The 26,564-nt window shown below is 54.6% G+C and overlaps 2 protein-coding genes across 3 annotated transcripts in view; both read left to right on the forward strand.

The window, feature by feature from the left end:
• BDKRB2 (bradykinin receptor B2) overlaps window positions 1-9,115 on the forward strand; it is a 28,307-nt gene extending 19,192 nt beyond the window's left edge. The window contains exons 2-3 of the mRNA XM_090271364.1: window positions 4,053-4,169; window positions 7,090-9,115. Of these exons, the coding sequence (XP_090127490.1) occupies window positions 4,096-4,169; window positions 7,090-8,200 (1,185 nt within the window). The 5' untranslated portion in view covers window positions 4,053-4,095 and the 3' untranslated portion in view covers window positions 8,201-9,115. The remainder of the gene's footprint in view (window positions 1-4,052; window positions 4,170-7,089) is intronic.
• An 8,728-nt stretch (window positions 9,116-17,843) lies between these two features.
• Window positions 17,844-25,305, forward strand: BDKRB1 (bradykinin receptor B1). 2 transcript variants are annotated; one of them, XM_090271365.1, is made up of 3 exons: window positions 17,844-17,966; window positions 22,350-22,909; window positions 23,743-25,305. In XM_090271365.1, exons 2-3 carry the CDS (start codon window positions 22,875-22,877, stop codon window positions 24,809-24,811), a joined length of 1,104 nt encoding a protein of 367 aa, XP_090127491.1. In that variant the 5' UTR covers window positions 17,844-17,966; window positions 22,350-22,874; the 3' UTR covers window positions 24,812-25,305. The 2 variants fall into 2 exon arrangements, with proteins under 2 accessions (XP_090127491.1, XP_090127492.1); XM_090271366.1 differs by lacking the exon at window positions 22,350-22,909.
• Window positions 25,306-26,564: the final 1,259 nt, after the last annotated feature.

Genomic DNA, 26,564 nt, shown 5'->3' on the forward strand with positions numbered 1-26,564 from the left:
GAGAGGGTCTCACTCCCTGGTCTGGCTCCTGTCTGTGACCCATGTTTCCAGCTAGATGCTGTGGGGCCATTTCCCACACTCTGTCATCCCACAGGTACAGCCTCTGCTGTCTCTACGTCAGCTCTACAACTGTTTCTTCAACCCCGGCTCAGTTTTGAATGGGAACGTCACACCCCCAACTGAAGTGGAAAATGAGTATCATTTGTCATTTAAAAAATATCTGTAAAAAATGAATGCAACGGACTATTGTATTTTGCACTGACTATAAACAGTGCCAAGCCCTGGCTGGTTTGGCTCAGTGGATTGAGCGTCGGCCTGCGAGCTAAGTGTCGCTGGTTCGATCTTCCAGTCAGGGCACATCAGAGAAGGAAAACTCTGACTCCAAAAAGCCTCCGCTGCCTTGCGGCATACCTCTTCAGGGGAAAGGCTAAGGGAGTAAACCCCGACAGAAAATCCGGAGCCGGAGTCCCTAAGGCGGTTTGACGTTGTAGTCAACACCGGCAACTCCTGCGGCGCACCTGAAGCCAAGCTGTATTGACTCCGTCTTTCCCTTGGACCCTTCAGCTGCGAAGAGAGGGGGGGTCTGCTGCATGGGCAACAGCAGACCCTCCATATCACCCTGCCCAGGCTCTGTAGCTTCAGCTTCACTGGAGAGGACACTCCAGCGTCATCGCAAGATGTCGATTCAACACGGGAGGAGACAGATACCGTGTCACTCCCGAGTCGGACTGCACAGCCATTCTCGGCGGTGCAGATAGACTCTTAAGAAGCTACACCATCGTCTCTCGAGACGGACGGCTGCCGACGACGACGATAAACAGTGCCATCGAGTCTGGCAGGATCCGGGGCCCAGCCTAGGCAGGGACCTGCTCTCATTGCTGGGAAATGACAAATACCAAAGCGACGTTGGGGACACCTCAGCCGCCCCAGATGTTTGGCCCCCACCCCTGCTGCCTGTAACAAGCAGCCACAAAGCCCTGGGCTGGACAGGCTCTGGGGCCCGTGCAAGGCAAAGCCTGGCCCCCGTGACGGGGCCGCTGCAGGTTCCGTGGTGACCACAGCCTCCGAGCCCCTCCCACACGGGTTCCTGGGAAAGCAGGACACACTCCCTCTCAGGCTAAAGTGGAATTTACCCCTGACGGCTCCAAGATCCAATGTTTATGTGAGTCAATGAAAGGAAATATTTTAAAACGAAGTCTTCTTGGACAGAATTCCAAGGGAGGCAGTGTACAAGTGAATCAGAATATTCGGTGTTCCTTCCAAATTGTCGGTTTGAAAAATGAGGGGAAAGACCAGATCGGCGTCACCTTCTCCCACCCCAGCCCCCGCCCCCACCCCCGCGTGAAGATCAGAGTCTATGAAGGGCAGGGGTCCACACCAGGCTTCCAGGGGAATGAAGGGACATACTCAAGGTCACACACACCGAGCCGCAACTCCTGACCACCCCCAACCCCGAGCCAATGTGCCTGCCACACCACGGTCCCCCCAAAGTCCTTTAAGTAATTCTCTGACATCTGATGTTATAATCCCAGGATGCATTGGTCAGGGTCCCAGTAGAAAAGAGGGGGCACACTCAAACTGGGTAATATGAAGAGAATGTTAATAGAGGGTCTGTTTACAGGGTACAGGCAGCACGCAGGGTACCGCGGAGGTCTCACTCCTCCCGCTCTCCCCGCTTGGGGCCTGGGCTCGCAAGGGGACCCCTATCAGCCAGCCCTGGAGGCTCCCCGGGGAGGGAGCTGAGAGGCCATGCCGCCTCCTCCCTCTGCTCCCTCCCTCAGCCTACTGCTGGCCAAACAGGGACCCCAGGGAGAGTGACCGGGAGCAACGCAGAGGTCCTGCCCCTGCACATCGCACGCCTCCAAAGCAGATACCGAGAAACGGCTAGAACAGCCTCAGACTCCCACTTCCCCAGGATCCTTCAGCCTCTGCACCTCTGGAGAGCTAAAAGCCCGCCATGTTGTTTTGAACATGGGAGCAATGTTTACAGCCATTTGCAAGCTATTGGGATCCAGCTAGGCTGTTTCTGCCAGATCTGGGGGCACCCAGCCAGGTAGATCCAGGGAGGAAACATTGGGCTCCTGACCAGGTGACCGAGCTTGAAGGCCCTGAGCTACCTGTACACCTGTCATTGTCCAGGAGGAAGTGGGAGAACCTGCTGGCAGGCTGAGGTCCCTCGGCCAGAGAGGGACACCCATCGGGCCGGGAAATCTTGTCTTCTCTCTTCCCCCACTGAACCTCAACACCCAAAAACACTCAATAATTGTTGCTGAGAAATGCATGATTTGAACACATGACCCCCAATTGAAGCTTGTCGTGGGGCAGGCAGGGCCCAGCAGAAAGGTCCCCTCCTGGAAGGATCAGGACTTCGCTGCTCATTGCATCCCGGGCAAGTTGCAGGTCTTGACCTCAGCTCTGGTTGAGGGTTCCTTTAAACCTATAACGAGTATTCATAGACTATGCTGCCCTTTGCTCCCTGCTTACCAACTCGGACTTTTCTTTTCTAATGTGTAAAAATCTCCTGAACAAATTTCCACTGCCTTACCTCCCCCTCCCATGACTGAGCTAGGAGACCTGGGCTTCCGGAAGCCCAGCGCCATATTTGCAGGCTCCTCTAGCCGAGCAGAGGCTGGGGGCAGGGGCAGGGGCAGGGGCGGGGGCAGGCAGGTCGGGGCTACAGCCTGTACATGCGCACATGCATACATGTGCCCCGGCTTTCATGCCACCCCAGACAGGAGCAAGAGGTCTGGCAGAGCCCCAGGTCTGGCAGCAAAAGCGGGGGTTAAGCCCCACTTCCAGGTTTGCCAGCAAGGACTCTGGGGCAAGTCACTGAATCTCTCTGCATCTCATCTCCACCTCGGTAAGGCAAGTGTACAGCTGGTGCTGTACCTCCCTGGACGGGGGTGCAGGTAAATGTGAGGAGGGGCAGAGGAAGGCTTTGTCCGTGGAAGCCCCACTGGGCGGAAAGGCTTCCACCTCTCCCCTGGGTCACACGGGAGGCCCTGGCTCAGCCCTGAGAGCGCCTTGTAGCAGTGGCCACAGTGGCTGGAAACGCTCGTCTGGCCCCGTCTCCCGCATTAGGCTCTAAGCTCCTAGCGGTCCTGCATCTAACTCTCCACGCATCACAGTGAGCCTGTCCCTGAGCCCAGACCCCGCCTCCCCTGCGCCCCACACCCGCGCTGGGCCCAACAGCTGCTGACGTCTGCAGCTGCACGTCCCCAAAGCACCTCAGCCTTAACAGGTTCAAGTCCCAGCACGTGACCCTGCTTCTCCGGGTCAGCCCACCCCCTTCTTCCCTTCATAGGGGGTGGCAGCCCTATGGGTGGGCGAGGTGTCCTGGGCCTTCCTCGCCCTCATCCCCATCCCCTCCATTTCCAATCTTGCACCAGGAGAGTCTCTGAACGTGTCTGGAGCGCATCCTCCCCGGGCTCCATCCTTCCCGGGCTCCATCCTCCCCGGGCTCCATCCTCCCCGGCTCCATCCTCCCCGGGCTCCATCCTCCCCTGGCTCCATCATCTTGTGCCAAGACCTACAGGCAGCACCTGTTAATCAGTCTCCCTTTTTCCACTCTGCTCCCCTCCCTGCCACCCCCACTGCCCCCACCACTACCCCGTCTGCCCCGGCAGACACCAGGGCCTGACCCACTCTCACCCAGCCTCTTCCTGCCTCGGGGCCTTGGCCCCTGCAGCCCCTCCCCCAGTCCATCCCCACCCCCGTCCCCCACTCACCCTCAGGTCTCATAATAACCACCCATTCACCCCCTGCCCCCGGCTGCTCCCAGACCCCATGTTATGTGCTGTCATGGGACCTTTTATTTTACATCATGAGACTTATATCAGCTTTCAGTCATTTAATGACTCTGAGTAGTAGCTGGCTTCGCTATTGATCAGCTAGCTCCCGGAGGGCGGACGCTGAGCCCGTCCTCACCATCACGGCGCCCGCGCCCGGTATACGGTGGCTCTCCTACATGAAGGACTCCACGGGCCTTGCCTGGTGGCGAATACGGGCTTTGTGGTCCCCGGCCTGCCAGCTAACCATCTCTTCTCTTCCAGTTAGCACCGGTGAGGCCTCCCTCACGTCCCGCTCTGAGGCCAAATGTTCTCTGCCTGGAGGAGACCAATATTCCTGTCTGTTTATGAAGAGGTGGTGCCCACCATGGCCTCTGCCAGGTGAGTCAAAGCGGTTCCTCTGTTGACCATTTATGGGTGGAGGGGGGCATATCACCTGGAGAAAACGCAAGGGAGGGCGACCCTCATCTCCTGGACAACAGTCAAAGCAACAGCAATGTTAAATCCAAAGACGATAGCTGCCAAGGCCTGGCGAGGCCAGTGTTCAAAGCCCTGTAGGCCTGCGGTGCAGAGGCAGTGAGGCTCTGTGGGCTTTGGGGAAGGGGTGACAGGAAGAGGACACATTACTGGTGCTCGTAGGTGAGCTATCCTGGATGAACTTGGCCGTGAAGACAGTGCAACTCTGAGGTCAGCCCCCAAGGCACCACACAGGGATGTGCCAGGTCACCATGGAGACAGGATGTCCCCCACGGCCAGCATCTGGTGGAAGGCTGGGACACTCCAAAGAGAGAATGTGGGGGAATTTATCCCAACTAGAAGCAGAAAAAAGGGAAGGTCAGTCCTGAGTGGGGGCGGTATTGCCAAGACAAGGAGGAGAGGAGCCCAGCCTGGCCTCCGAGTCCTCGTGGCAGGTGTGACCTACAAAGGAAACGACCAGACTGCCATCTCAGCTGGGGTCACAGAGCTCAGGCCCTATAGCATGCTCCCATTTGTGCACCCCCAGGCCACCGTCAGACCACCCTGTGGCTTCTCAGAGCCTGTTGGCTAGAAAGTTAACAAGTAGCCTCTGGTGTGATACTTCAGTGTCTGGAGAGGTAGGCCGTGAGAGACCAGTGCCCGGACCGCCAAGGACACAGGTGTCTGTAGCTGCAGAGAAGGGGCCCAGGGCTGGACCACGGGGACTGTCGGGGGGGCCTCACCAAGCCTGCCAGCTTGCACAGGTCAGGGACTGAGGGTCCGGGGCGATGGCTTGTCTGTGCTGCATGACGTCTCGGCCTGTGTGTGTCCTCACAACATGGTGCCCGGCGTCCCCGGAGAGAGCGCCCCAAGCATCCGAGGAGGAAGCTGCAATGAATGCACTTTGCCACCTCGTCCCAACGTCGTGCCTGTCGCTGCCTTCGCCGCCATGGCTGGGAAGCAAGTCACTAAGTCCTCTATGTTTGGTGAAAGAGGACTTAGGCTCCACCTTTGGAAGGGAGATGTATCAACAAATGTGGGGCCTATTAAAGCCACCAGAAGAATCTTTCCAGAGCGTATTTTCTGTCCGGTCTCTCGCTCCTTGAAGCCCTCAGGGGCAAAGCCTCACTTTCTTAGGTCCGGTGACGACTGTCCTTATTCCCGTTTTCAGCCCCGTCTCCTGCCTCTTCCCACCTGTAGGATCTAGTCTGCCCTCCAGAACATGCCAGCAGCTTCCCCACGCGTGCGCCTCTGCCTGGTCTGTCCCGTCTCCTTGTCTCCTCGTCCTCCCAGACCCCGCTTCAGAGTCAGCTCCAACCAGCGTCCCCTTCCCCCATGCCCCTCACCCTACCCCTTGGCACTTGTCACAGACTGGGCCACGGGCAGGGTGGGGGGCACTGGCATTCCCCTCTGGCTCCCTACAGCCAGGGTGGGGCTTCGCACAGAGGAGACACTGCACCCTCATGCACTGATGACGGATCACATGTCTCCAGTCGGGCCCCTCAGAGCTGGCCAGCCGCTCCAGTGAACAGGGGCTTTTCCTGGGAAATCCCAGAGGCAATCAGCAAGCTCTTCCCAGGACGTGTGGCTCAGTTCCACCCCCCGAGCCTGCCCAACCGCCCACTGCCCAGCACAAGCCCCTCCACTCCACCTTCCTCCCCCACCCGACGGGGGCACTGGGAAGATGCCTGATTAGTCCTGCCCTCTGGGTTGTGTTTTCAGCTCTTCAATGAGTCTTCATACCCCCTCTTCCGTTTGAATCTCGCAACAGCCGTGTGAGGCAGAGAAAACAACATGGAAGTTCAGAAAGGTCAAGCGGTTTGCTAAGACTACACAGCTAGCACTGGAATCCGTGTCGGTTTAAGCAAACCCAGACTGTTTTGCTGAAAGTAGAGATGAATCGGACTCAACAGCAACACTTCTAGAAAGGGAACTGCCCTGTGATCTGAGTCTTACCCAAGAGCTGAAAAGGAGCCAATGGGTTTTTGGTGAAGTCATTCATTCAGGAGCAGAACCTGCAACAGTGATGCTGGCATTGGTTGTTTTAATAGGGTCACAAGGAAAAGATAACCAACTTAGCTCCTCACCACAACCCTGAGCGGTAGATTTTATAATTCCTGTTTCACAAGGTAGGTCATTGAGGTTCGGAGAGGTTCATTAACTTACCCAAGGTCACACAGCTAATGAATGAGCCAGGAGTTGAACCCAGTAGGACGGTCTGGCTCCAAAGCCCCCGCCCTCCCACTCTACTGCGTAACCTCTGATCTCTAGGAATGCTTCGCCCGTGGAGGGCACACCAACACAGCGCGGCCCTCGGCAAGGAGGAGAAAGGTCTGGGCAGATGAGCTGTGGGCCCAGAGCCCAGCTGGACTCTCCCTGTCTGGCATGATGTCATTTTTCTATTCCAGTAAGTTAGTCACCTAATCACCCGTGACCAGGCCCGGAGAGGCTAAAAGATGACCAGCTCCTTTTGGAAGAGCCATGCAATAAGGAAGAAACATGCCATGTATCATCCCTTCCTGGAAGCTTCGAGGAGGTGCAGGGTCCAAGGCTCGTGATTGTTAGTGCTAGTCATGGGTGCTGGCCAAGGAAACATCCCCGCGGAGCTCCAGACGAGGAGCAGGAGCTGTCTGTTTAGGCCCGAGGAGCAGAGATGCCTCCCCAAGGCCCCGGGGAGTCAGGTGGGCCTGAACTGCGCCCGAGCACGTGGCCACAGAAAGGGCCCCATTCCGCCCTGACCTTGCCTTCCGGAAGCTGTTTGCTGATTGCTCCTCCCCCGCCATCATTGCTTCTCCTTCCTCGTGTGGCCTTGAGGTGTAACAGCCTCCTTTCCACTTTCTTTCAGCGCTGACATGCTCAACATCACCTCGGAGACCCTTCAGCCTGCTCTCAATGGGACCCACGCCCAGAGTGACGGCTGCCCGCACTCCGAGCTGTGGGCCTGGCTCAACGCCATCCAGGCGCCCTTCCTCTGGGTCCTGTTCGTGCTGGCGGTGCTGGAGAACGTCTTCGTCCTCAGCATCTTCTGCCTGCACAAGAGCAGGTGCACAGTGGCAGAGATCTACCTGGGCAACCTGGCTGCGGCCGACCTGATCTTGGCCTGCGGGCTGCCCTTCTGGGCCGTCACCATCGCCAACAACTTTGACTGGCTCTTCGGGGAGGCCCTCTGCCGCGTGGTGAACACCATGACCTACATGAACCTGTACAGCAGCATCTGCTTCCTGATGCTGGTGAGCATCGACCGGTACCTGGCCCTGGTGAAAACCATGTCCGTGGGCCGGATGCGTGGCGTGCGCTGGGCCAAGCTCTACAGCCTGGTGATCTGGGTGTGCGCGCTGCTCCTGAGCTCGCCCATGTTGGCCTTCCGGACCATGAAGGACTACAGAGCTGAGGGCTACAACGTCACGGCCTGCACCATCATCTACCCGTCCCGCACCTGGGAGGTGTTCACCAACATGCTCCTGAACTTCGTGGGCTTCCTGCTGCCCCTGATCATCATCACCTTCTGCACGGCGCAGATCATGCAGGTGCTTCGCAACAACGAGATGCAGAAGTTCAAGGAGATCCAGACGGAGAGGAAGGCCACGGTGCTAGTCCTGGCTGTGCTGCTGCTGTTCGTGGTCTGCTGGCTGCCCTTCCAGGTCAGCACCTTCCTGGACACGCTGCTGCGCCTGGGCGTCCTCTCCGGCTGCTGGGACGAGCACGTGGTCGACGTCCTCACGCAGATCTCCTCGTACGTGGCCTACAGCAACAGCTGCCTCAACCCGCTGGTGTACGCCATCGTGGGCAAGCGCTTCCGCAAGAAGTCCCGGGAGGTGTACCAGCGACTGTGCCGGAAAGGGGGCTGCGGGGCACAGCCCCAGCTGACCGAGAGCTCCATGGGCACGATGCGGACCTCCATCTCCGTGGACCGGCAGATCCACAAACTGCCGGTGTGGGCGGGGAGCAGCCAGTGAGCACAGGCGGCCGGGGCTACCGCGCGCGTGTGTGAGGGGCCGTGGGCAGCCGCTCACGGGATGTGCCTAAGTAGGAATGGAAGTCATCGCAGGTGTGACCTTAGGCAATGGGTCGGTGTCTGTGGTGAACACAGGAGCACAATGCCTGCCCAGCCCAGGCGGCAGTGAGCACAGATGTGATGACGGGGTGACCTCGTGCACAGGCAAAGGCTCCATCAAGGTGACAGCCTTGTTCTCCTTATTTGCTGCCACATCTGGGCCAGTCTGCTCCTTCCCAGGAGTGGAGGGGGCCTGGAGGCAGGGACAGGGGTGCCTGAGCTTTCCTTCCGCCTGCCCCAGCCTGACAGCTTGGGTCTCCAGACGAACCACAACCCCAGCTTCAGTGCGGTGCGGAGCGCACACTCTGTCTCTGGCTGAGTTTTTGCCTTGGGTCTCTAACCCACTCGGCCAGGACTTCGGAGGATGATTTCTCAGATTCATGAAGGTGAACCTCTGAGAGCCCCTGGTAGGAACCCGGAGATCAGGATTCTGCCGCTCTCCTTGCCAACAGACCCCTTGCCCAAGAAGGACCCAATAAGCACTAATCTAGCACCTGCTGTATACGCAGCATTGAGCGCTGAGGGCCAGAGGGCGGACAGAGAGAGGGCAGGCTCTGCCTGGGAGGGACTTGCATGCTCGCGTGGGAACAGCTGAGCACTCACAGCCGCCAGAAGGCTGTCCTGCAGCTTGGTCAAGCAAACCCTGCGGGCTGTGCAGGACAGAGGGGTGAGGAGCCAGACGCCCCAGCTCCACCGACAGCTGGCTGCATGTCACCTGGTCCCTGCCTCAGTTTCCTCCTCTGTCACACGAGGCTGTGAGGATTAAAGGAGGGAACTGGCCCAGAAGTACTTCGAGAAAACAGTGGTGCTATATGAACGTGAGGTGTTATTATGCGCACAGAACAGGATCTGGGAAGGATGGAACCAGAGTACTAGGAGGGCCTAGATGGTAAAGAGTCCTTACATTCTGACCAATTCGGCTCCAGGTTTTAAAACAAGAAAGGTCAAAAGAGATTCCCTCTGCATCCCAGCTTCCCTCCACCCCACCCCCGCGAGTCACAGCCATCTGACGCAGTAAACACGCACACTTGCAGCTGGAAAAAGAAAACAGGGAGTAGGAAGGAGCTAAACCACACACTTAGTGGGAAGGGAAGGGAAACAAACCACTTGGCAGGGCATGGCCCTCACTCATCCGCGGGCGTGCGCTGGTCTCAGGGCCCGCTGTGAACAGGGCCGCCTCACAGCACGGGGCTCCTAATGGTCACTTAAGCCACATGGGGTCTGAGAAGCAGTCATTCTGCAGGACGGGAACTGCCCCGGGGCTTGTGGGGATACCTTGGTGAGGAACATCTGTCCTGTGACAGCCCCAAAGAGCTGTGGCTCTGTAAAGGGGGAGCCTGTCCCAGACAACGAGGGGTGGGCGGACAGGGAACCCTGCGTCTTTTCCGAACAGCGTAATAAACGGGTGAGAAGTTCCCGCGTCGCTTGCTCTTTTATGGCAACTCCCAAAGCCCTGAGCTTCCTCGGGGACACTGCTGGGGACAGCCGGCCTTGGGGTCTCCATTCATTTCTGCTGAACCTACACTATGGCTTCTGTCCTGTAGATCAGTGGCGTTCAAGCCTCTGTGTTTGCGTAACCTTGTAAGTAAAAGAATTTTAATCACATGTACCAAATATGTATACTTATTAACACGGATTGCAATGTCTACTCTAAAATATACTCAAATAGAAATGGAAGAAAACTAAGTAGGATTTGAATATTTCCCCTGTCCTCCACTCCTACATTGGTAATTGCTTCCCAGGCTCCCACCAGGTGCCTGTGAGGCCCCGTGGGGCCCTAGAATCATCAAATGGCAATGATTCCATCATCCATGCATGTAATATGTATTTATTGAGTGCTTTTCATTTGACCTCCCTGCCAAATCAGCAGTGTCCTCTACCAGGTCAGATTAAACAGTTGTCTAACCACTGCTTGCATACTCCTAGTGACGGGGAGCTCAGTACCTATCCATTCAGGGACCCTTTTACTATTCATGTGTTCATTCATTCACCCAGTCATTAAACAAGACTTGCGTTCTGTGTCTACAGAAATGGCACTGCCCATCCACACGTCCGTTCATACATGCCAGAAAGCTGGGGCGCATCGGTGAATGCACCCCCTCTTTCATCTCTTCCACCTAATGGATCAGCAGCTCTTAGAGTCCGCCTGTTCCCTGAGTCATCCTCTTATTCAATGTCTAACCATCTCTCGTACCGGTCTCCCCACCTTTGATATTAGCCGCCACCCCCTCCCGCTCCTTAGTCTCTACTCCGCAGCCAATGATGTCTTTAAAGAATGCGAATGCCATCACAGAGAGACTTTAAATCTAAAAAGACAATGTTTAGGAGCTAAGGCTTTGGTATCAGACAGACGTGGATTCCAGTTCTGGCTCTGGCTCAGCCTCTTACTCGCTCTGTGGCCTTGGGTACCTCCCTCATCCTTTCTGAGTCTACATTTACACCTGCAAACTGGGGCTAATAATGGCATCTACCTCATCAACTGCTAACAGAATTAGCGTGTGAGTGTGTTTGGCACAGTGCCTGGTACAGAGTTGGCACTCGGCATGTGTGAACTGTCCCACTGTGATGGTGATGGTGATAATGGTGATGACAATGATGAAGATGATAGTGAGGGTGACCATGGTACCCTTAACAAGAAACCCTTCAGTAGCATCCCACTATTCTTGAGATAAAGTTCCACATCCAGCCCTGACCAGTGTGGCTCAGTGGGTTGGGCATTGTCCCCCAAAGCGAAAGGTCACTGGTTCAGTTCCCAGTTGGGGTGTGTATGGGAGGGAACTGATCAACGTTTCTCTCACATCGATGTTTCTCTCCCTCTCTGTCTCCCTCTTTTCCGCTCTCTCTAAAAATAAATAAATAAAATCTTTTTTTAAAAAAAGCTCCACATTCTTAACATGGGTTGTAAGAGAGGTCATGGGCCGAGCCCCACCTGTGTCTTTCCTCGTCTGTTTCCTAGCGCGTCCCCTGCCCTCCAGCCGTGTCAGACACAAATGCCTGGACAGAGTCCGGCAGAGACTCCAATCCTCCCCTGGTGCCCTCACTTCCCACCAGCCCTCACCCCTCACCAGCGGTCTTGGGCTTGGGGAAAGTTGCTCACAAGCGCCCCAAGGAGCCCGCTCATCCAAGGGACTTTGTTCACAGACATGAGTATAACTCAAGGAAGTCTGCGGTCCAGGGGAAGTCGCCTGGCTGGACATCTGAGCTGGGGAATCAGCTGCTGGGGACAGGCTGGGAGACCTCTCACTGCAGCAAAGCACCACCGGCCCCTGGACTCCCGACCCTCCATGGCCCCAGCAAGCTGGTGCAGTGGGGAGAAGCCAGGTGGACCTCTGGTGGACTCGGCACTGAGACATGGGCCCGGCTCCTAGGTCTGCCCTGGCTGGAGCCAGTGAGGACCTAGTGTAGACAGAGATCCAGGTTAAATGCAGTGACCCATGGGAACCAGCCCGTGGTGATGGCTGCCGTCCACGTCTGAAGCCACTGGGGCTCAGTGTCTGTGATTTGGGGAGGGAAGTCTACTCAGCACCGCAGCGGGGTTCGCTGTCTCCTTGTTGCTCCATCCCTGAGCCCGCCGAAGTTCACACAGCTGTGACCTCTGGCCAACCCGGGAGGATGTGGGTGTCAAGAATGAGCCGGAAGGTCATGGTGTAGCAAGAGCTGTGACTGAAAGGTTAATGGTTTGTTTGTGGTTTGGGCTGAGGTTAAAGGGGCCCCGGCAACATGTCTCCTCCTTGGCTGAGCTCTTGTAGACTTGACCCTTCCAGCCATGCAGGTGGAAGCTGAGGTCCGGAAGTGAAGTAACTAAGGCAGAGGGTGCCTTGGAAGCCAGCCTTTTCAAGGGGATGCAAATTCTGTCCCGGAGAAAGACCTGGAGTGCCTCCCTGCCCCAAGAGCTTCCGAGCCTAGGCCTGGGCTGTTTCCACCCCAATAAACAGACTTTGCATCTTCTGAGCCTTGTAAATGCTCGCGTCCTGCAGAACCACCTCCCTAGAGGCTGGGGGCTGACACCTTTCACTGAGACGCTTTCAAAGCCGCGTTATGGAGATATCAGTCCTGTGCCACATCGTTCGCCCATGCCAGGGGCTTTTAGGGTACTCACAGCGCAGCCATTCCTGCTGTCGAGTTCCAGGACACCTTCGTCGCCCCAACTGGAGTCCTACAGCCATTCGCAGTCACTTCGCGTTCCTCTCTCCCCACCGCCTCTTTCTGTCTCTACATTTGTCTGCTCCAGGCATTTCATGTAGATGGAATCATACAATGCGTGCCTTTCCGTTCCGTGTCTGGCTTCGTTCATCGAGCTTACACTGAGATACAATATTTCATTGTAGGGAAAACTCTGGAGGCCAGGCCTGGAGTCCCGACCATGCCACTCACTCACCGTGTGATCTTGGCCAACCACCTGACTCGTTCCCACGCCCCATCCCTGGCCTTTGGCCTCAGTTTCCTCATCTGTAAAATGGGCAGATTGTACCATAAGCATGCCTATGTCACCCAGAGCTAATGTCTCTGGAGAGGAGGCGCTGTAAACTCTCCAGGGCAACGCCAATGGGCCAGGGCGGCCCTAGCTGGAGCCGGGTCCCGTTTCACATCCCAGCCCCACCGCTTCCTGGCCGGGGGGATTTGGACACGGTCAGTTCACTCCTCTCGGCCCTGGGTGTCCTGCCTATAACATGAGGATCCAGGTGTTATGAAGACAAATTGAGATAAAGGTGTACTCATAGGTTGAATACTCTTCACCCCAATTCACACCCACATGAAACCTTCTTTGGGAATAAGGTCCTTGCAGACATAATTAAGATACGGCCATACTGGATCAAGTCGGACCCTACATCCACCGCCTGGGGTCCTTATTGGAAAAGGAGAGGGTGCACGGAGACACGAGGGGCAGAGACTGGTGTGATGCTTCTACAAGCCAAGGGACACAAAGGATTGCCCGGAGCCACCAGACGCTGGAGGAGAGGCATGGAAGGGTGTCCCTCCAAGCAACCGAAAGGAACACACCCACTGTCACCTTGACTTGGGACTTCTGGGCTCCGGAACCACGAGAGAATAAATACCTGCCATTCTAAGTGCCAGCCCCTCCTCGCACTATGTGGTGCTTTGAGACTAACACGGTGTCCTACTTGGTCCCAGGACATGCTCTCCTTTGAGTTCACCCGTCACGGCCCAGACACACCTTTTCCCCAACAATGGAAGAGGGGGGTCCATGTACTCCTCAGGTCCCTGACGGCTACAGGTGCCAGCTGGTGACAGAAGACTTCCCAGGAAAGAAGAGAATATGCCACCTCACAGATTTTTAGAGAACCTTTTCAACAGGAGGCTACTAAGGCCTTTCCCAGGGTCACACAGTGGGCCAGGGGCCAGCCCAGGCCTGCCGGTACTGAGTCTACATGTCCTGTTACTGCTGACTCAGGGCCCGGCCGCTCTGTTTCTCTTCTTTCCCCCAATGTCAGCCTGAGTCACACTGCATCGCGCACCCCACGGGCCAGCGATGTACACCTGTCTCCTCTCCAGTCCTGGCCAACACAGAGGACAGCCATGGGACCCCTCCCATGCTGACACCGCCACCATCCTGGGCACCAGCCACGTGGCTGGACCAGAGCAGACACTGCAGGCTGCTGGCCCGGGGCCGGCTCCATCTCTCCATCATCTCATGTGATCCCCAACCCTGAGAAGGTTAGGGAGCTGAGGCTCCCCAGGGTGGCAGAGAAAAGGGTCCACGTTCCCCCGGCTCACCTGGGATGAAGTTGGGATTTAACCCCGGCGAGGTGGCCCTGTGGCCCAGACCTGCCCGCCGCGACTTCCAGACCAGACCGTACGATCTTGCTTTGGAATCTTTAACGAAAGGCGACAGTCGCCTCCAGCATTTTCAGTCCCGCTGTGCTCACAGTCTGCGGCTCGTGGAAGAACTCCCGATCGGGGGGACCAACATGATGTGTGTTCAGGAGAACGCTCACAGCACCAACTCCGTCGTGCGCGGCTGGCTTCTACGGGACACTAACGTTCGCTGGTGCCCCCACCTTCTGCTGCACACATGAGCCAGTTAAGCCCCAAGCTGAAAAAGACAGAAGAGGTTTTTCCATAACGGCACCTTCTGCCAGATGACACAAAGTCCATAAAACCGGGAAAGGCTCCATCAACACACACAGGTCCATCTTATCCTGTGAACCCCTGCATAACAGGCTAGGGATGTTTTCCATGCATTGATCTGATCTGCACAGCAGTGCTCAGAGTAGGCAGGGCCCCTTCCCAGGTGAAAACAATGAGGGTCGGAGCAGCTGCCTGCATGCCCAGGACACGCTCAGGTCGACCACGGCCACCCTGTAGGTGTGCAGGTGCTGGGGCTTTGCAAAGCCTACCTTTAGGATTTTATCTTTGTCCCCACACATCCTGGCACCTTATTCTTGCCCCTGCCACCCCGGCCGCTCTGTGTGTGCTCTTCTGCGGTGGCGGTGGCACAGCTAGCTGGCTGCAAGGGTGGGTGGCTCACCTGTCCGGTCACCGGAGCGTGAGCAGCTCCATGGGGGGCTCTGAGCCTTCTGCTCTGCCCCCGGGCACCCAGCGCTCATGCGGCACCACGCAGGGGTTCTTTGCAGAAGAGAGGGGTGAACTCTCAGACCTGTGCTCACAGAGGACCAGAGGGTCACAGCGGGACTTGTGTTAAGTGGCAGGAAGGAGTGGGGAGGTCACTTCTAGCAAACACTCTCAGGAAGGCGAGTCTGAATGCCATTGGCGCCCGGGAGGCACCCTCTGGGCCGGAGCAGAAGGCCCAAGGTGGTGGGCAGCTCCGCGTGGCCCAGCACCGCCGCGTCTGTGGATTGCAAGGGCTGGGCCTTTATCCCATGAAGTGACAAACCCCCAGTGCTTCTGGAATATTGATCTAGCACAAGGACAGACGGAAGGGGAAAAGTCAGAAGGCAAGGAGATGGGCCGCAGCTCTCCGCGGCAGAATCATCTGTGGCGTGAGTGTCCAGAACCTTGGAGAGGAAGGAAGGCATGGACCGAGGGGAAAGGGCACTAGCTGGACCAAGGCTAGGATGCTGCCTTCAGTCCCGGAGGAAAATGGCCCACTCTGGTGTGCTTTCCTTCATCCACAGTGGAGGCAGCCACAGAGACATCATGTGCTATAAGGACGAATGACAAACCTGAAGGTGCTCAGTGCGTGGATGTTAGTGTAGAGCAAGCTGACGGAAGTATCCGAGAGTCTAGCTCCTTGAAGAACTTGCTGGATGTGACTAGAAAGGAGAGATGACAACATGGATACAGGGCTTAGCGACTGGAGAGGTGAGAAATGACCCTGTATGTCACGATGGGAACAGTGACCCGTGTGTCCCCAAATCCTTCTAACTCCAGCTCACCTTCCCTTGGACATGCATCGAGCCGAGTCCGAGGCCAGCCGTCCCTGGGAAGTCGGGCTGCCCGAGTCCCCCTGCTCTGGCATGAAGAACAATCCCAGGGAAGGTGGGCCTGCCCACCCAGCTGGCCAGGCTGGCCTCTGTCTCTGCCTGGCAGCTCTGCTTCCCCCCCACAGCCATCTTGTCGTGACTATAACTGTCTCTGTGCCTGTGACCGTCTCCTCATGCGCTTCTCCCCAAGGCCCCTGCCCAGGGACTTCAATCACTCTCAGCCATCCCTGTCTTCTCCATGCCACGGCGGCCTGCGTCCCTTATAGACTTGGGGTTCCCTCATCTTGCCCACGGTCCCTAGAATGCAGGCTCCCAGGCTCCCCGGGCCCCTAGGCAGAGGGAGGCCCTCTTCTCCCCTAGACCAAGGTCTGCTTCCTACTTCCCAGCCCGGTAAGCGACAGGGGGAACCTCCGTGTTCTTAATCATCCATGTTACTTGCCATCCCACCCATGGTGGGGGGGCCCACGGCCACAGGGTCACTCCCTCAAGGCCAGCTTACTCAGTCTTCACCAGTGGCATGTGGGGCACCGGAGTCCCAGCCACGTGGCCCTGCCTCGCTCAGCCTGCCTCCCCTCACGGCTGTCGTCCTCAAGGGGCCACGCCCAGGCTGCCGGGACATCTCCAAGAGTACACACGTGCTTGGGCAGGAAGACAGCACCTCAGAACAGCACTTCCCAGAAACCGCCCAGTGTAAACACGTACCGAAGGGAGAAAAGCCAACCACTTTCTGTACAGGGCAGGGGGGCTGGCTGGCAAGGCCCCCAATCTACAGTACTGATTAGGAAGTCCCGGGACTCGGAAACTTTCTCTGGTTAAACTCTACCCTCAAATGATGGCACATGCCTGACATCTGCATGAGTGCAGAAGTCCCAGGTGGCGCCCAATGTGAAGGGACCTTCTGCAAAGATAAACTTCAGTTTCCTCCCTGAATAACACATCGGCCACTGGTCCTTGACGTGTTCTTGTTTTTTTCATCCTGCTTCCACAATTTTAAGATGTCCATCCACAGGAAAAAACTGCTAGAAAGTTCAAGAGTACAATTTGTCCCCGCTGATTTGTACCTAAAGCGAAACACGACGAGAAGGCCAGTTTCTGAGGACAAAGGGGACATTTTCTGCTCCAGATACATGGGGTTCGTGACACCGAGAGGCGGGACCAGGGTGTGGGGAGCCCTGAGGGCCTGAGGTTTGGGGCATCCCCTTGCCACAGCCTCGGTGTGGACGTGGTGTCCTGCACCTGGGGAGGAACCTTGACACGTCCTGTTCTTCAGAAGCAGAGACAGAAGGCTAACGGGGCTCAGTTAAAGGATCTTGAGGCCTGACTCTCAAAGAAAGCCAAGAATTTCTCACTGACTGGACATGAGGTCTTGAGTAGCTCAACTTGATATATATGCGGACTTGGCTCAAGTGGGGACCTCAGCACGGCCAGGGCGGATTAGAAAAAAGTGCATCTGATCTTACTCAGCTCTGCCCTGTGCGTGCGTCAGCCTTTTCCTGGCTCCCTGCTCGTTTCACGGGGCCCTCACGGGTGGATTCTTGGCGACATACTCTTTGTGACCAAAATTCAAACGGGGACGTTCCAGTCAGCTCCCACGAAGGCTGCGCGGGACCCCACTGTTAACGGGCAAAGTCATCACCCCATATCCACGGGTGCTCGAGGCTCGCGGAGGGGACTCAGAGATGCCCAGATGGGTGGGGCTTGCATCTTGGTTTGTTTTTTGCCTTTTTTTAAAAGTGTTTTTGATTTGTTTTTCAGTTACAGTGGACCTATCATATGACAGGTGACAACATAGTGATCAGATATGTTCATATCTTACCCAGTGGTCTCCCCGATTCGCGTGGTAGCCATCTGATGCCACAACTGGCCGCTACGATATTCGTGGCTATATTCCCCGTGCCAGATGTGTTCTAAGGGCCTGTGGACCCATGTACCCTTCGTGGCAGGACCGTGTTGTGCCCCCCCCCCCCCAAATGCTAGCCAGGCAAGGAGGGAGATGGCTGCTTAGCCAACTCTTGGCAGCACTGAAGAAAGAAAGTTTTCCTTTCAAAACCACAGCTTGCTTCCCCCCGCCCCGCCCCCCCCCCCCCAATCTGGAAGACTCACTTTTTCGGCAGCGCCTTCAATGACATCACTGGAACAGAGGTTATATAAGTGAGGGCCACCCCATTTCCAAGAGCTTCCCAGAAGCGAAAACACCTCCGAAGGCTGCTCCTGCCATCCGCAACCCCAGCTGAAGTGGAGAGCCCTTTCGTTTTCTTCTGAGTAAGTGAACAACGATCTTTCTTTCCTCTTGCAAGACTAAAACATAGGATGAGGCCCGCGTCTCTCAGAAAGAAAGAAAAGCATCTTTCTTTTACATCTAAATATTGGCAGGATTTTCAGCTTGTGGGAAGTGCATTTTAATTCTAAGTCAGTTGAAGAGACTTGTACTCTGTGCCTACTTTGGGTTTTCATTGCTTTTCCAGAAGGCGGAGGCAGAGGCGGGGGTGTGTTGGGAATGGCTTGTAAAGGTTCCAGCAGCAATCTCTCTCCAGGTCAGATGAGACGCGCCAAGCCTGAATACAGCCCGCAGACCCTGGGGCTGTGTTCAGGCTTGGCATGTTTTGTAGGTTACCACCTACAAATGCTGTTTATAAAAATCAGGTTGGTCTCCCTAGGGTTGCTTACAAGATTTCATAAGGCCAGTAATTGGTGGGGTTACTCGAGGCTTGAAAATGTTGTGTTATTATGTGACTGGGTGGACATCCTTTACTCTCTGTGTCTGTACCCCAAATTCCTTTTCCCGTCACCTCACTGTTGATGTGGAATCACTGTTGATGTGGAATCACTGTAAAGAAGGCTCATTTGTTGAAGAAAGTCCAGATGGCTCCTAAGGGCCACATGTCAATGTTTAAAATGTGCCGAACTCAGAAAATATCTCATGGAAATTACAGAAGTGTTGTCTCTTGTAGATTTGCCCAATGTCACCTCTGAGGTTTTCAAATCGGATCAAATATTACTAATCATAGCAATAGCTGCTGTTTACTGAACACCTACTATGTGCCAGGCAAACATGAGAGCTACAACTAAGAACCAGTGAAGGAAGATTCCTCTTCTCTGGCCAAGTTTATAGAAACACAAGCAGAAGCTGTGTTTGCAAACGAGCCCAGCTTGAGCCGACACGCTGTGACCGTGGTGGCTGGGGACACAGTCAGGTCCTGCGGGACAGAGAGCACTGTCTGCTGAACTGATTACATTGCAGCTGAAGTCAGACATCTCGGCCGGGGGCACAAGTGGCCACCCTGATGTCCAGGGCAAGGTGAGGCTTTGCTCCCCGTGTTAGTTTCCTGTGGCCTCTGTAACAAATTAGCACAAACTTAGTGGTTTAAAACCACAGTCTTTATCTTACAGCTCTGCAGGTCAGAAGTTCAAAATCAGTCACACTGGGCTAAAGTCAAGGCATCGGCAGGGCTGTGTTCCTTCTGGAGGAGTGAGGGGAGAATCCATTCCTGCCTTTTTCCAGCTTCTGGAGGCTGCCGTGTTCCTTGGCTCCTGGCCCCTTCCTTCATCTTCCAAGCCAGCATTGTAGCATCCCCTAATCTCTCTCTGGCTCTGCCCCTGCTGCCTTCCTCTTCCACTTACAAATGAAATCTCTTTCACTTTTAATTACTTTAAGCTCACCTCCATGATACGATCATCTCCTCATCTCAAAATCCTTAACTTGATCTCATCGTCAAAGACCCTTTGGCCATGTAAGGTAGCAACATATTCACAAGTCCCAGGGCCTAGGATAGAGACATCTTTGGAGCCATTATCCTGCCAACCCTTCAGCCCCACACCCTATGGCCCATCCTTTGGTCTGGTGGTGTCTGGGCAGCTCTTGCCTCTCACTGACCTTGGGGGTCTCTCAGGAGGACACAGAGCAGGCCCCCTCCACTGTCCCCCAAGAGCCATCCTTTCCTGCCCAGGCACACACACTTCAGAGGGGATATATGCATCCCCTCCCCACATGTTCAAGGATCCCTGAAGAAAGAAAGGGAGAGAAGCAAAGGAGGCCACAGCCATGGCTCGCTCAGTCTCCATCATGAGTCCTACCCCCTTTCTTGGGGCTCCTTCTTAAATTCCTGGTGGTTAAAGCTCCAAGGCTGGAGAGGATTGAGAATCCCATGCCCTACGCCCTCTGGAACCCAGCCTTCCGAAATTCAGTACCTCAGTGCCCTAGCATGCTGGGTGCCCGGCCATCCTTGAGCTGTCCCATAGTTGGGGAGAGCGGAAGAGGAGGTTCGGGGTGCTTTCCACCCTCATGGGTGGTCCTCATGGAGGAGAGCTTGCTTCTGCTCTGAGGGACTGGGACACTTTGTCATCACTCTTATTACTACTGTAGCTATTGTCATTATTGATATGGCGGTGGCCATCATCATTGAAGCCTTGGATTTGATGCTTTACAATCCACTAGGGGTTTCACACACGTGATCTCATTAAGCCTCACAACGACACCTGGCAATAGGCGCCATCATTCCCACTTTACAGACGAGGAAACTGAGACTCAGAGAAGCGACTTGACCTGCCCGGGATCACACAGAACTGAAGCCCAGGTCCCCTGACTGCAGGCCCTTTCTCTTTACAGTCACAGCAGGATGTATAGCAGAGACCTGGCTCCTGAGCGGGGCCGGGGAAAAAGAGCTGCGTGCCAGCGCACTGGCCCACGTTGTCAGGCGACATTGGCCAAGTCTTTTTGTTTTTCTCACCGCGGTGCGCACCTCTGGACGGTGGGCATCGATGCTCACGCTTCCTCCCAGGCAGGTTGTCAGGATCAGTTACCTCATGCCCAGCACAGTCCCAGATGCTCAGCACATCACAGGTGTGGCCAGGGGTCAGATCTGGACTTCGGGGCCTCACCCTGGGGCCTCAGCGTGGCGCAGGCTTGGGGCTGAGCCGAAGAGGCCGTGCGAGTGTTCCTTGGCCCAGACGGAGGCACAGGAAGGAACAGCAGGAGGCCAGTGGCAGCCTCAGGAAGCTACTCGTGTGTCCGCACGCAGCACATGGCTAGTGTGCCGGACGCATGTGTTTCCTGTGGCTGCCTATCCAGCTCCCACAAACTGGGGTGTCTCAAAACAGCAAGATGGTTGTATTGTAGTTAATAGAGTGATAAAGCAGTCTTAATCAAAAACTTTTTCCAAAAACAATTACATCTTTAAAAATCTATACATCAAAAATATATATATATATATACACATCCATATATATTAAAGCAAAATAAAACCTTTTCTTTATGTTAACTGACTGAACATTGAAAATGACATAAACAAAATTATTGTCCTTGGTCCATGTCCATGAGCTATAATTAGTTTCTTAGGCTTGTACTTGACTCTGATACATCACTGACATTTTTGTGAAGAGTGTAGTTTTCTTTCAGTGTGATTTTATTATTTTTAATTGTTCCATATAATTTCTGAAATCCGTTTCTTCCGATTTTACAGTTAATAAATTTACATGAATGTCTTCAATGGGCTCTTTTTTTGGACCAGAATATATTTAATTAAGAAAATGTTCCCTCTGCAATTGCTAAGGGACCTGATAAGCTCTGAGAAAATTCTGACAAGAAATTCTCAAGTCCAGTTCTTTACAGACACAATTACACAAATGTTTCAGCCCAGATATTTTCGCCAGTGCTGCCTTTATGCCTTGGGTCAGAGTTTCTGTCTTCAACAAGTATATTTACCAGATTAAACTCTTTAAACAAGTTGTTGCTAGTAATCATTTTTGAATCCTTTGTCAAGTTTAGATGCTACAGATCACTGACTTTATCAATTTCAGCTTTTTTCTGTATAGAATAAGAATTTATCTCCTTGAAAAAATTTTTCCTACAAGCTGAGACATTCCAAAGCTCATTAGAGAATTTCGTTACAGAATTTTAAAATTAAATCTTGTGTGCCATATGAGCTCTCTTCGCTTAATTGGCTCATTTCATCCCTTGCTCTTGCAGAAAAGAAAAATTCATTACTTTCTACCTAAAAGCTTTGTTTTCAATAACTGTAACGTGCTAAGAGCTTTAAAAGCTGATGTTTTCACCCTGCTTCTATTGAATACCTTGATTAAAGACCTCCAACTGATTTGGAACAAAATTCAGCTATTGAGAGGTCTGCTTTCGCGCTTTAATAACATGTCAGAGCGCTCGGGCTAGGGTCTCCTCACACTGCCTCATGGTGGGCAGCTGAGAAAGAAGACCCACGTTAGAGCGGGGTTTTTTCAAGTTCACCATCAACGTCATCACCAGAAGTTTGTAGTTCAGTAACTATGTTTTAAAATTGTGTAAGTCTGGCCCACTACAACTTCCATTTCAGTTGGTAGAAAACAAAACTTATTGATATGCAATTATAAATGGTGTGTACCGTGACCTGTTCGAAGCCTGTTTGGGCTTGTTCCATCAGCCTCTTATTTCAGTAAGAACAGTGTTGTTCCCATGACAACTGTGCCCACCACAACGTGTACGTGTGTTGGCGTCACAAAATACAGAAGTTCATTTCCAAGGCGAACACTTTTAACTGACTTTAGAATGCCGCTCGCAAGTATGAACTTAGGAAGTCTTGCTTTGGTTCCATGCACTGGATGGAAGAATTGGGTCACGGTTGGAAGTGACTGATTTTTTTTTTTTTTAATTTGAAGAGCCTGAGGATACTGGCGTCGAACTGGCCCCATTCACAGCCTGTGCAGGTCTTGCGGCGCTCACACGCACTCGATCGCATTTCCGCTGTCGTGTGCGCCCACGATGGGTTGGAACCAGAATGAGCTGAGCTAACTTCCAGAGCAGTCACTTGGTCTAAGTGAAAAGTCATGCTTGGCACAGTGACTTAGAAGAGCATCTTCGGCGGCCCTGTGGATGCCATCGCTCGCTGCCTTGGGGTCCACTCTTTCAAAGTTACTAACTTCTGAAGGAGCAGCTTGTATTTAGGTTTCCTGGTGGTTGGGGAAACTGCCACAGCCCCAGAGGGCTACAGATGCCAACACACCTTTGTGTCCATCCTCAACGTTGAGAAACAGAAGTTCAGTCCTTACACTGGATGCGGTTGCATCCAGTCCTGTGGCTTCACGTACCATCCGTGAGATGACAGCTCCCAGCTGTGCAGAGACCTGGTCTCTGAAAACCTCCCTGTCTTGCTCATCCAGTCGCCCCCTGGACATCCCCGCTAGATGTCCAACAGACATCACAACCTTAACGTGTCCAGGTGAACTCCGGATCTCTCCCCGCTCAAAGAAACAAACAAACCACTGCACCCTCACTCTGTCATCTCCATTTCAGTTCATGAACCTGATACTTCCAGGGGCTCAGGCCCAAAATCTTCTCTCTCGCAACCCATATCCAGTTGAAAATGATGGTGGCGCTTACTACCTGGAACATAGATCTGGAATCTGACGCCACCTCCTCATCCCCCCTGCTAACATATTTACTCAGTAGATATAGCGTTGCTGACTCTGTCCACATCTGCACCCCTCTAGACAGTGGGCCCCTTCAGCTTGGGGACTGCTCTGTCCTGTTGCCTATATCTCCAGCGCCTGGCAAAGTGCGGGCACAAAGGATGGGCATTGAGTGTCTGTTAGACCGTTAGTAATAACACCATCATTGTTAATAAGACCAATCTCCACCTTCTGTTGAGTGCTTCCTCTATGCCAGGCAACCATGCCAAGCAGGAACCAATTAGCTTCGATTTTCAAAAAGAAAAATAAAAGTCAGTGTGTCTAAGTGGCCCACACCATGAGGTGGTGCCAGGATTTGGATTTGGTTTCAAAGCCCTGGTCCTCTCCTTTAATGAGGAGTTGGCAAACTTTTCCTCTACGGGAACAGATGGTAACTGTTCTCAGTTTCACAGGCTTCACGGTCTCTGTCGCAACACTCAGTTCTGCTGTGGTGACTGACACACGAGCAGCTGTGGACCAGATGTCAATGAACAGGGTGGCCGTGTCAAAGACACATGACTTTTCCCAAACCTTAGCCGACGGGGTAGAGCCCGCGGGCTGTCGTGGGCACCCTCCCATGTCAGCTGCACGCTGTTTGTTGCAGGTCACTGCGGATGGCATCCCAGCCCCTCCTGGAGTTCCAGTCCTCCAACCAGAGCCAGCCCGTGCCTCCCAACGCCACCGCCTGTGATGCTGCTCAGGAAGCCTGGGACCTGCTGCACAGAGTGCTGCCGATGTTCATCGTCACCATCTGCTTCTGTGGCCTGCTGGGGAACCTCTTCGTGCTGAGTGTCTTCCTCCTGCCCCGGCGGCGTCTGAATGTGGCAGAAATCTACCTGGCCAACCTGGCAGCCTCAGACCTGGTGTTTGTCCTGGGCTTGCCCTTCTGGGCCGAGAACATTTGGAACCAATTCAACTGGCCCTTCGGGGACGTCCTCTGCCGCGTCATCAACGGAATGATCAAGGCCAATTTATTCATCAGCATCTTTCTGGTGGTGGCCATCAGCCAGGACCGCTACTACGTGCTGGTGCACCCCATGGCCAGCCGGCGGTGGCGGCGGCGGCGGCTGGCCCAGGTCACCTGCGTGCTCATCTGGGGCTTGGGGGCCCTCCTGAGTATCCCCACGTTCCTGCTCCGCTCCGTCAAAGTCGTCCCGGAACTGAACGTCTCCGCCTGCGTGCTGCTCTTCCCCCACGAGGCCTGGCACTTTGCAAGGATTGTGGAGCTGAACGTGCTGGGTTTCCTCCTGCCGCTGGCGGCGATCGTCTTCTTCAACTACCACATCCTGGCCTCCCTGCGAGGGCGGGCAAAGGTCAGGAGAGCGAGTTGCGGGGGCCCCACGGATGGCAAGACCACGGCCCTGATCCTCACGCTAGTGGCCACCTTCCTGGTCTGCTGGGCCCCCTACCACTTCTTCGCCTTCCTGGACTTTTTGTTCCAGATGCGCGCCATCCAGAGCTGCTTTTGGGAGGATTTCACCGACCTGGGCCTGCAGTGGGCCAACTTCTTTGCTTTCGTCAACAGCTGCCTGAATCCAGTGATCTATGTCTTTGTGGGTCAGCTTTTCAGGACCAAGGCGTGGGAACTTTATAAACAATGCAGCCGTAGAAGTCTTACGACAACGTCCTCGTCACACAGGAAAGAAATCCTCCAGATTTTCTGGCGGAATTAAAACAGAAGTGGGCCAAGAAGCTTGGCTTCCTGATCAATTATTTCTGACATAATAAATACTATGGTAGTGGGCTGACAATGGCCCCCAGGGTAACCAGGACCTATAGTCCCTGGAACCTGTGAATGCTTCAGTGGTAGCAGGGACTCTACAGATGCAACTAAACTAAGGATCTGCAATGGGGAGTTGGTCCTGAATTATTGGGGTGGCCCAATGTAATCGCAAAGGTCCTTATAAAAGGGAAGCAGAAGTCAGAGTCAGAGAAGGTGATGTGCAAACAAAGAGAGAGGTAGGGGTAATAATGCAAGGAAGGGGCCATGAGCCAACGGTTGATGGAGCCCTCCGGAGGCAGGAAAGGGGGGGGGGGACGAATGCTCCCTGGAGCCTCCAGAAGGAGCCAGCCCAGCGGACCTCCCAGCTCCAGCCCAGTGAGACTGATTTTGGATGCCTGGCCTCCACACGCACGAGACAATAAATTTGTGTTGTTTTGAAAGTCACCAAGTGTGTGATCCTTTGTTCCAGCAGCAGCAGGAAATTGATACAAGTTTCCAGTAAGGATCTCTTAGTGCATTTCCGCTTGCCCATCCAAAATGTTCTAGGCTGCTAGGAACGCAGAGATGATATGGCCAGACAGCCCACCCACAGGGACTGACACGGAGGTAACGAATTCCAGCGTGACAAAGAAAGTGAGAGCTCCCACGAGGAGCCTTCAGAGGGACGGGACGGTTTTCTTCTGGGCTTATCAGGATGGGCGTGGTGAAGGGCATGAACCGTGGCCTGAGTCTCACGAAGGGACGACCCGGGTGCGTGGAGAGAGGGAGGAAGGGCTGGTGCAGGCCTAACGGCGACCCACAGGTGGAAAAGCGTGGGCCACGTGTGGAAGACCGCTCGTGGGGCTCATTGCATCAGCGTTCTTGCTACCGGGGGCCCAGCGGTGAGCCCGAAAGTCTGCCTTCAAGGGGCATGTGGCCACGGGGACAATGCTTAGGAGAGTGTGCCCATCAAGGGGAGGGACGGTGTTCTGAGACCGCAGAGGAGGGGTGCCCAGGCCGAGTGCCCGGGAGGGGGCGGTTCAAGAGGTTTCCCAGAGGAGGGGACACACACCAACAAGGAGCGTTCCAGGCCGAGGAGACACACCAGCCCCAGCGGCAGGTGGGCTCACAGTTTAGGAGGGAGAGGGGTGAAGGGAGGTGAGACACAAGGGTTTGGGGGGTGCAGAGCTGTTGGGAACGGGGGTGTTGAAGGCGCTCTGAGGGCTAGCTGAGGCTCGAAGGCATGAACGTGGTGTGTGAATTGCTCAATTCACAGAGATGGCTCTCGGGGTCCCCTGCTAGGAGTATGGCATCTAAAAGGAGGGAGGTGGTATCCCGTTTAGCTCAGCGTTGCTCAGGGTTGTGTGTCCATCCCTTGGCTAATTCAGGAGGGGCTCTCCCAGATGGATGTCTACCATTCAAGGGTGTTGGGGGTGCCGTGAGACTATGAGGAATGGCTGAATTAGGGAAGGAAATAAACATGAGGAGGTGAGGGAAGCAGAGCGATATTGATACGGTTAAAAAAATAGGTGTGGAGGGAGCATCCAGGTGAGGAAACAAGAATAATGGGAGGTTGTGGCCACCGAGTAAGGACGTCTGTATGGGACACTGCAAGGTGGAGACATCCCAGGAGATGACGAGGACCCAGTGTGGCCGTGGCACTGGGTGGTTGGGATAGAGGGGAGGGGAGGGCCACTGGAGACCAGGCAGTTAAGGAATGGAAA

This window comes from Furipterus horrens, unplaced genomic scaffold (genome assembly GCF_987537825.1).
Source record: "Furipterus horrens unplaced genomic scaffold, mFurHor1.1.pri manual_scaffold_3, whole genome shotgun sequence".
Taxonomy (NCBI): domain Eukaryota; kingdom Metazoa; phylum Chordata; class Mammalia; order Chiroptera; family Furipteridae; genus Furipterus; species Furipterus horrens.

Coding starts and splice junctions, on each gene's coding strand:
- BDKRB1 (XM_090271365.1), top strand. CDS start 22,875: ATGTCCAACAGACATCACAACCTTAACGTGTCCAG. Junction 22,910..23,742: donor CACAACCTTAACGTGTCCAG/GTGAACTCCGGA, acceptor TGTTTGTTGCAG/GTCACTGCGGATGGCATCCC.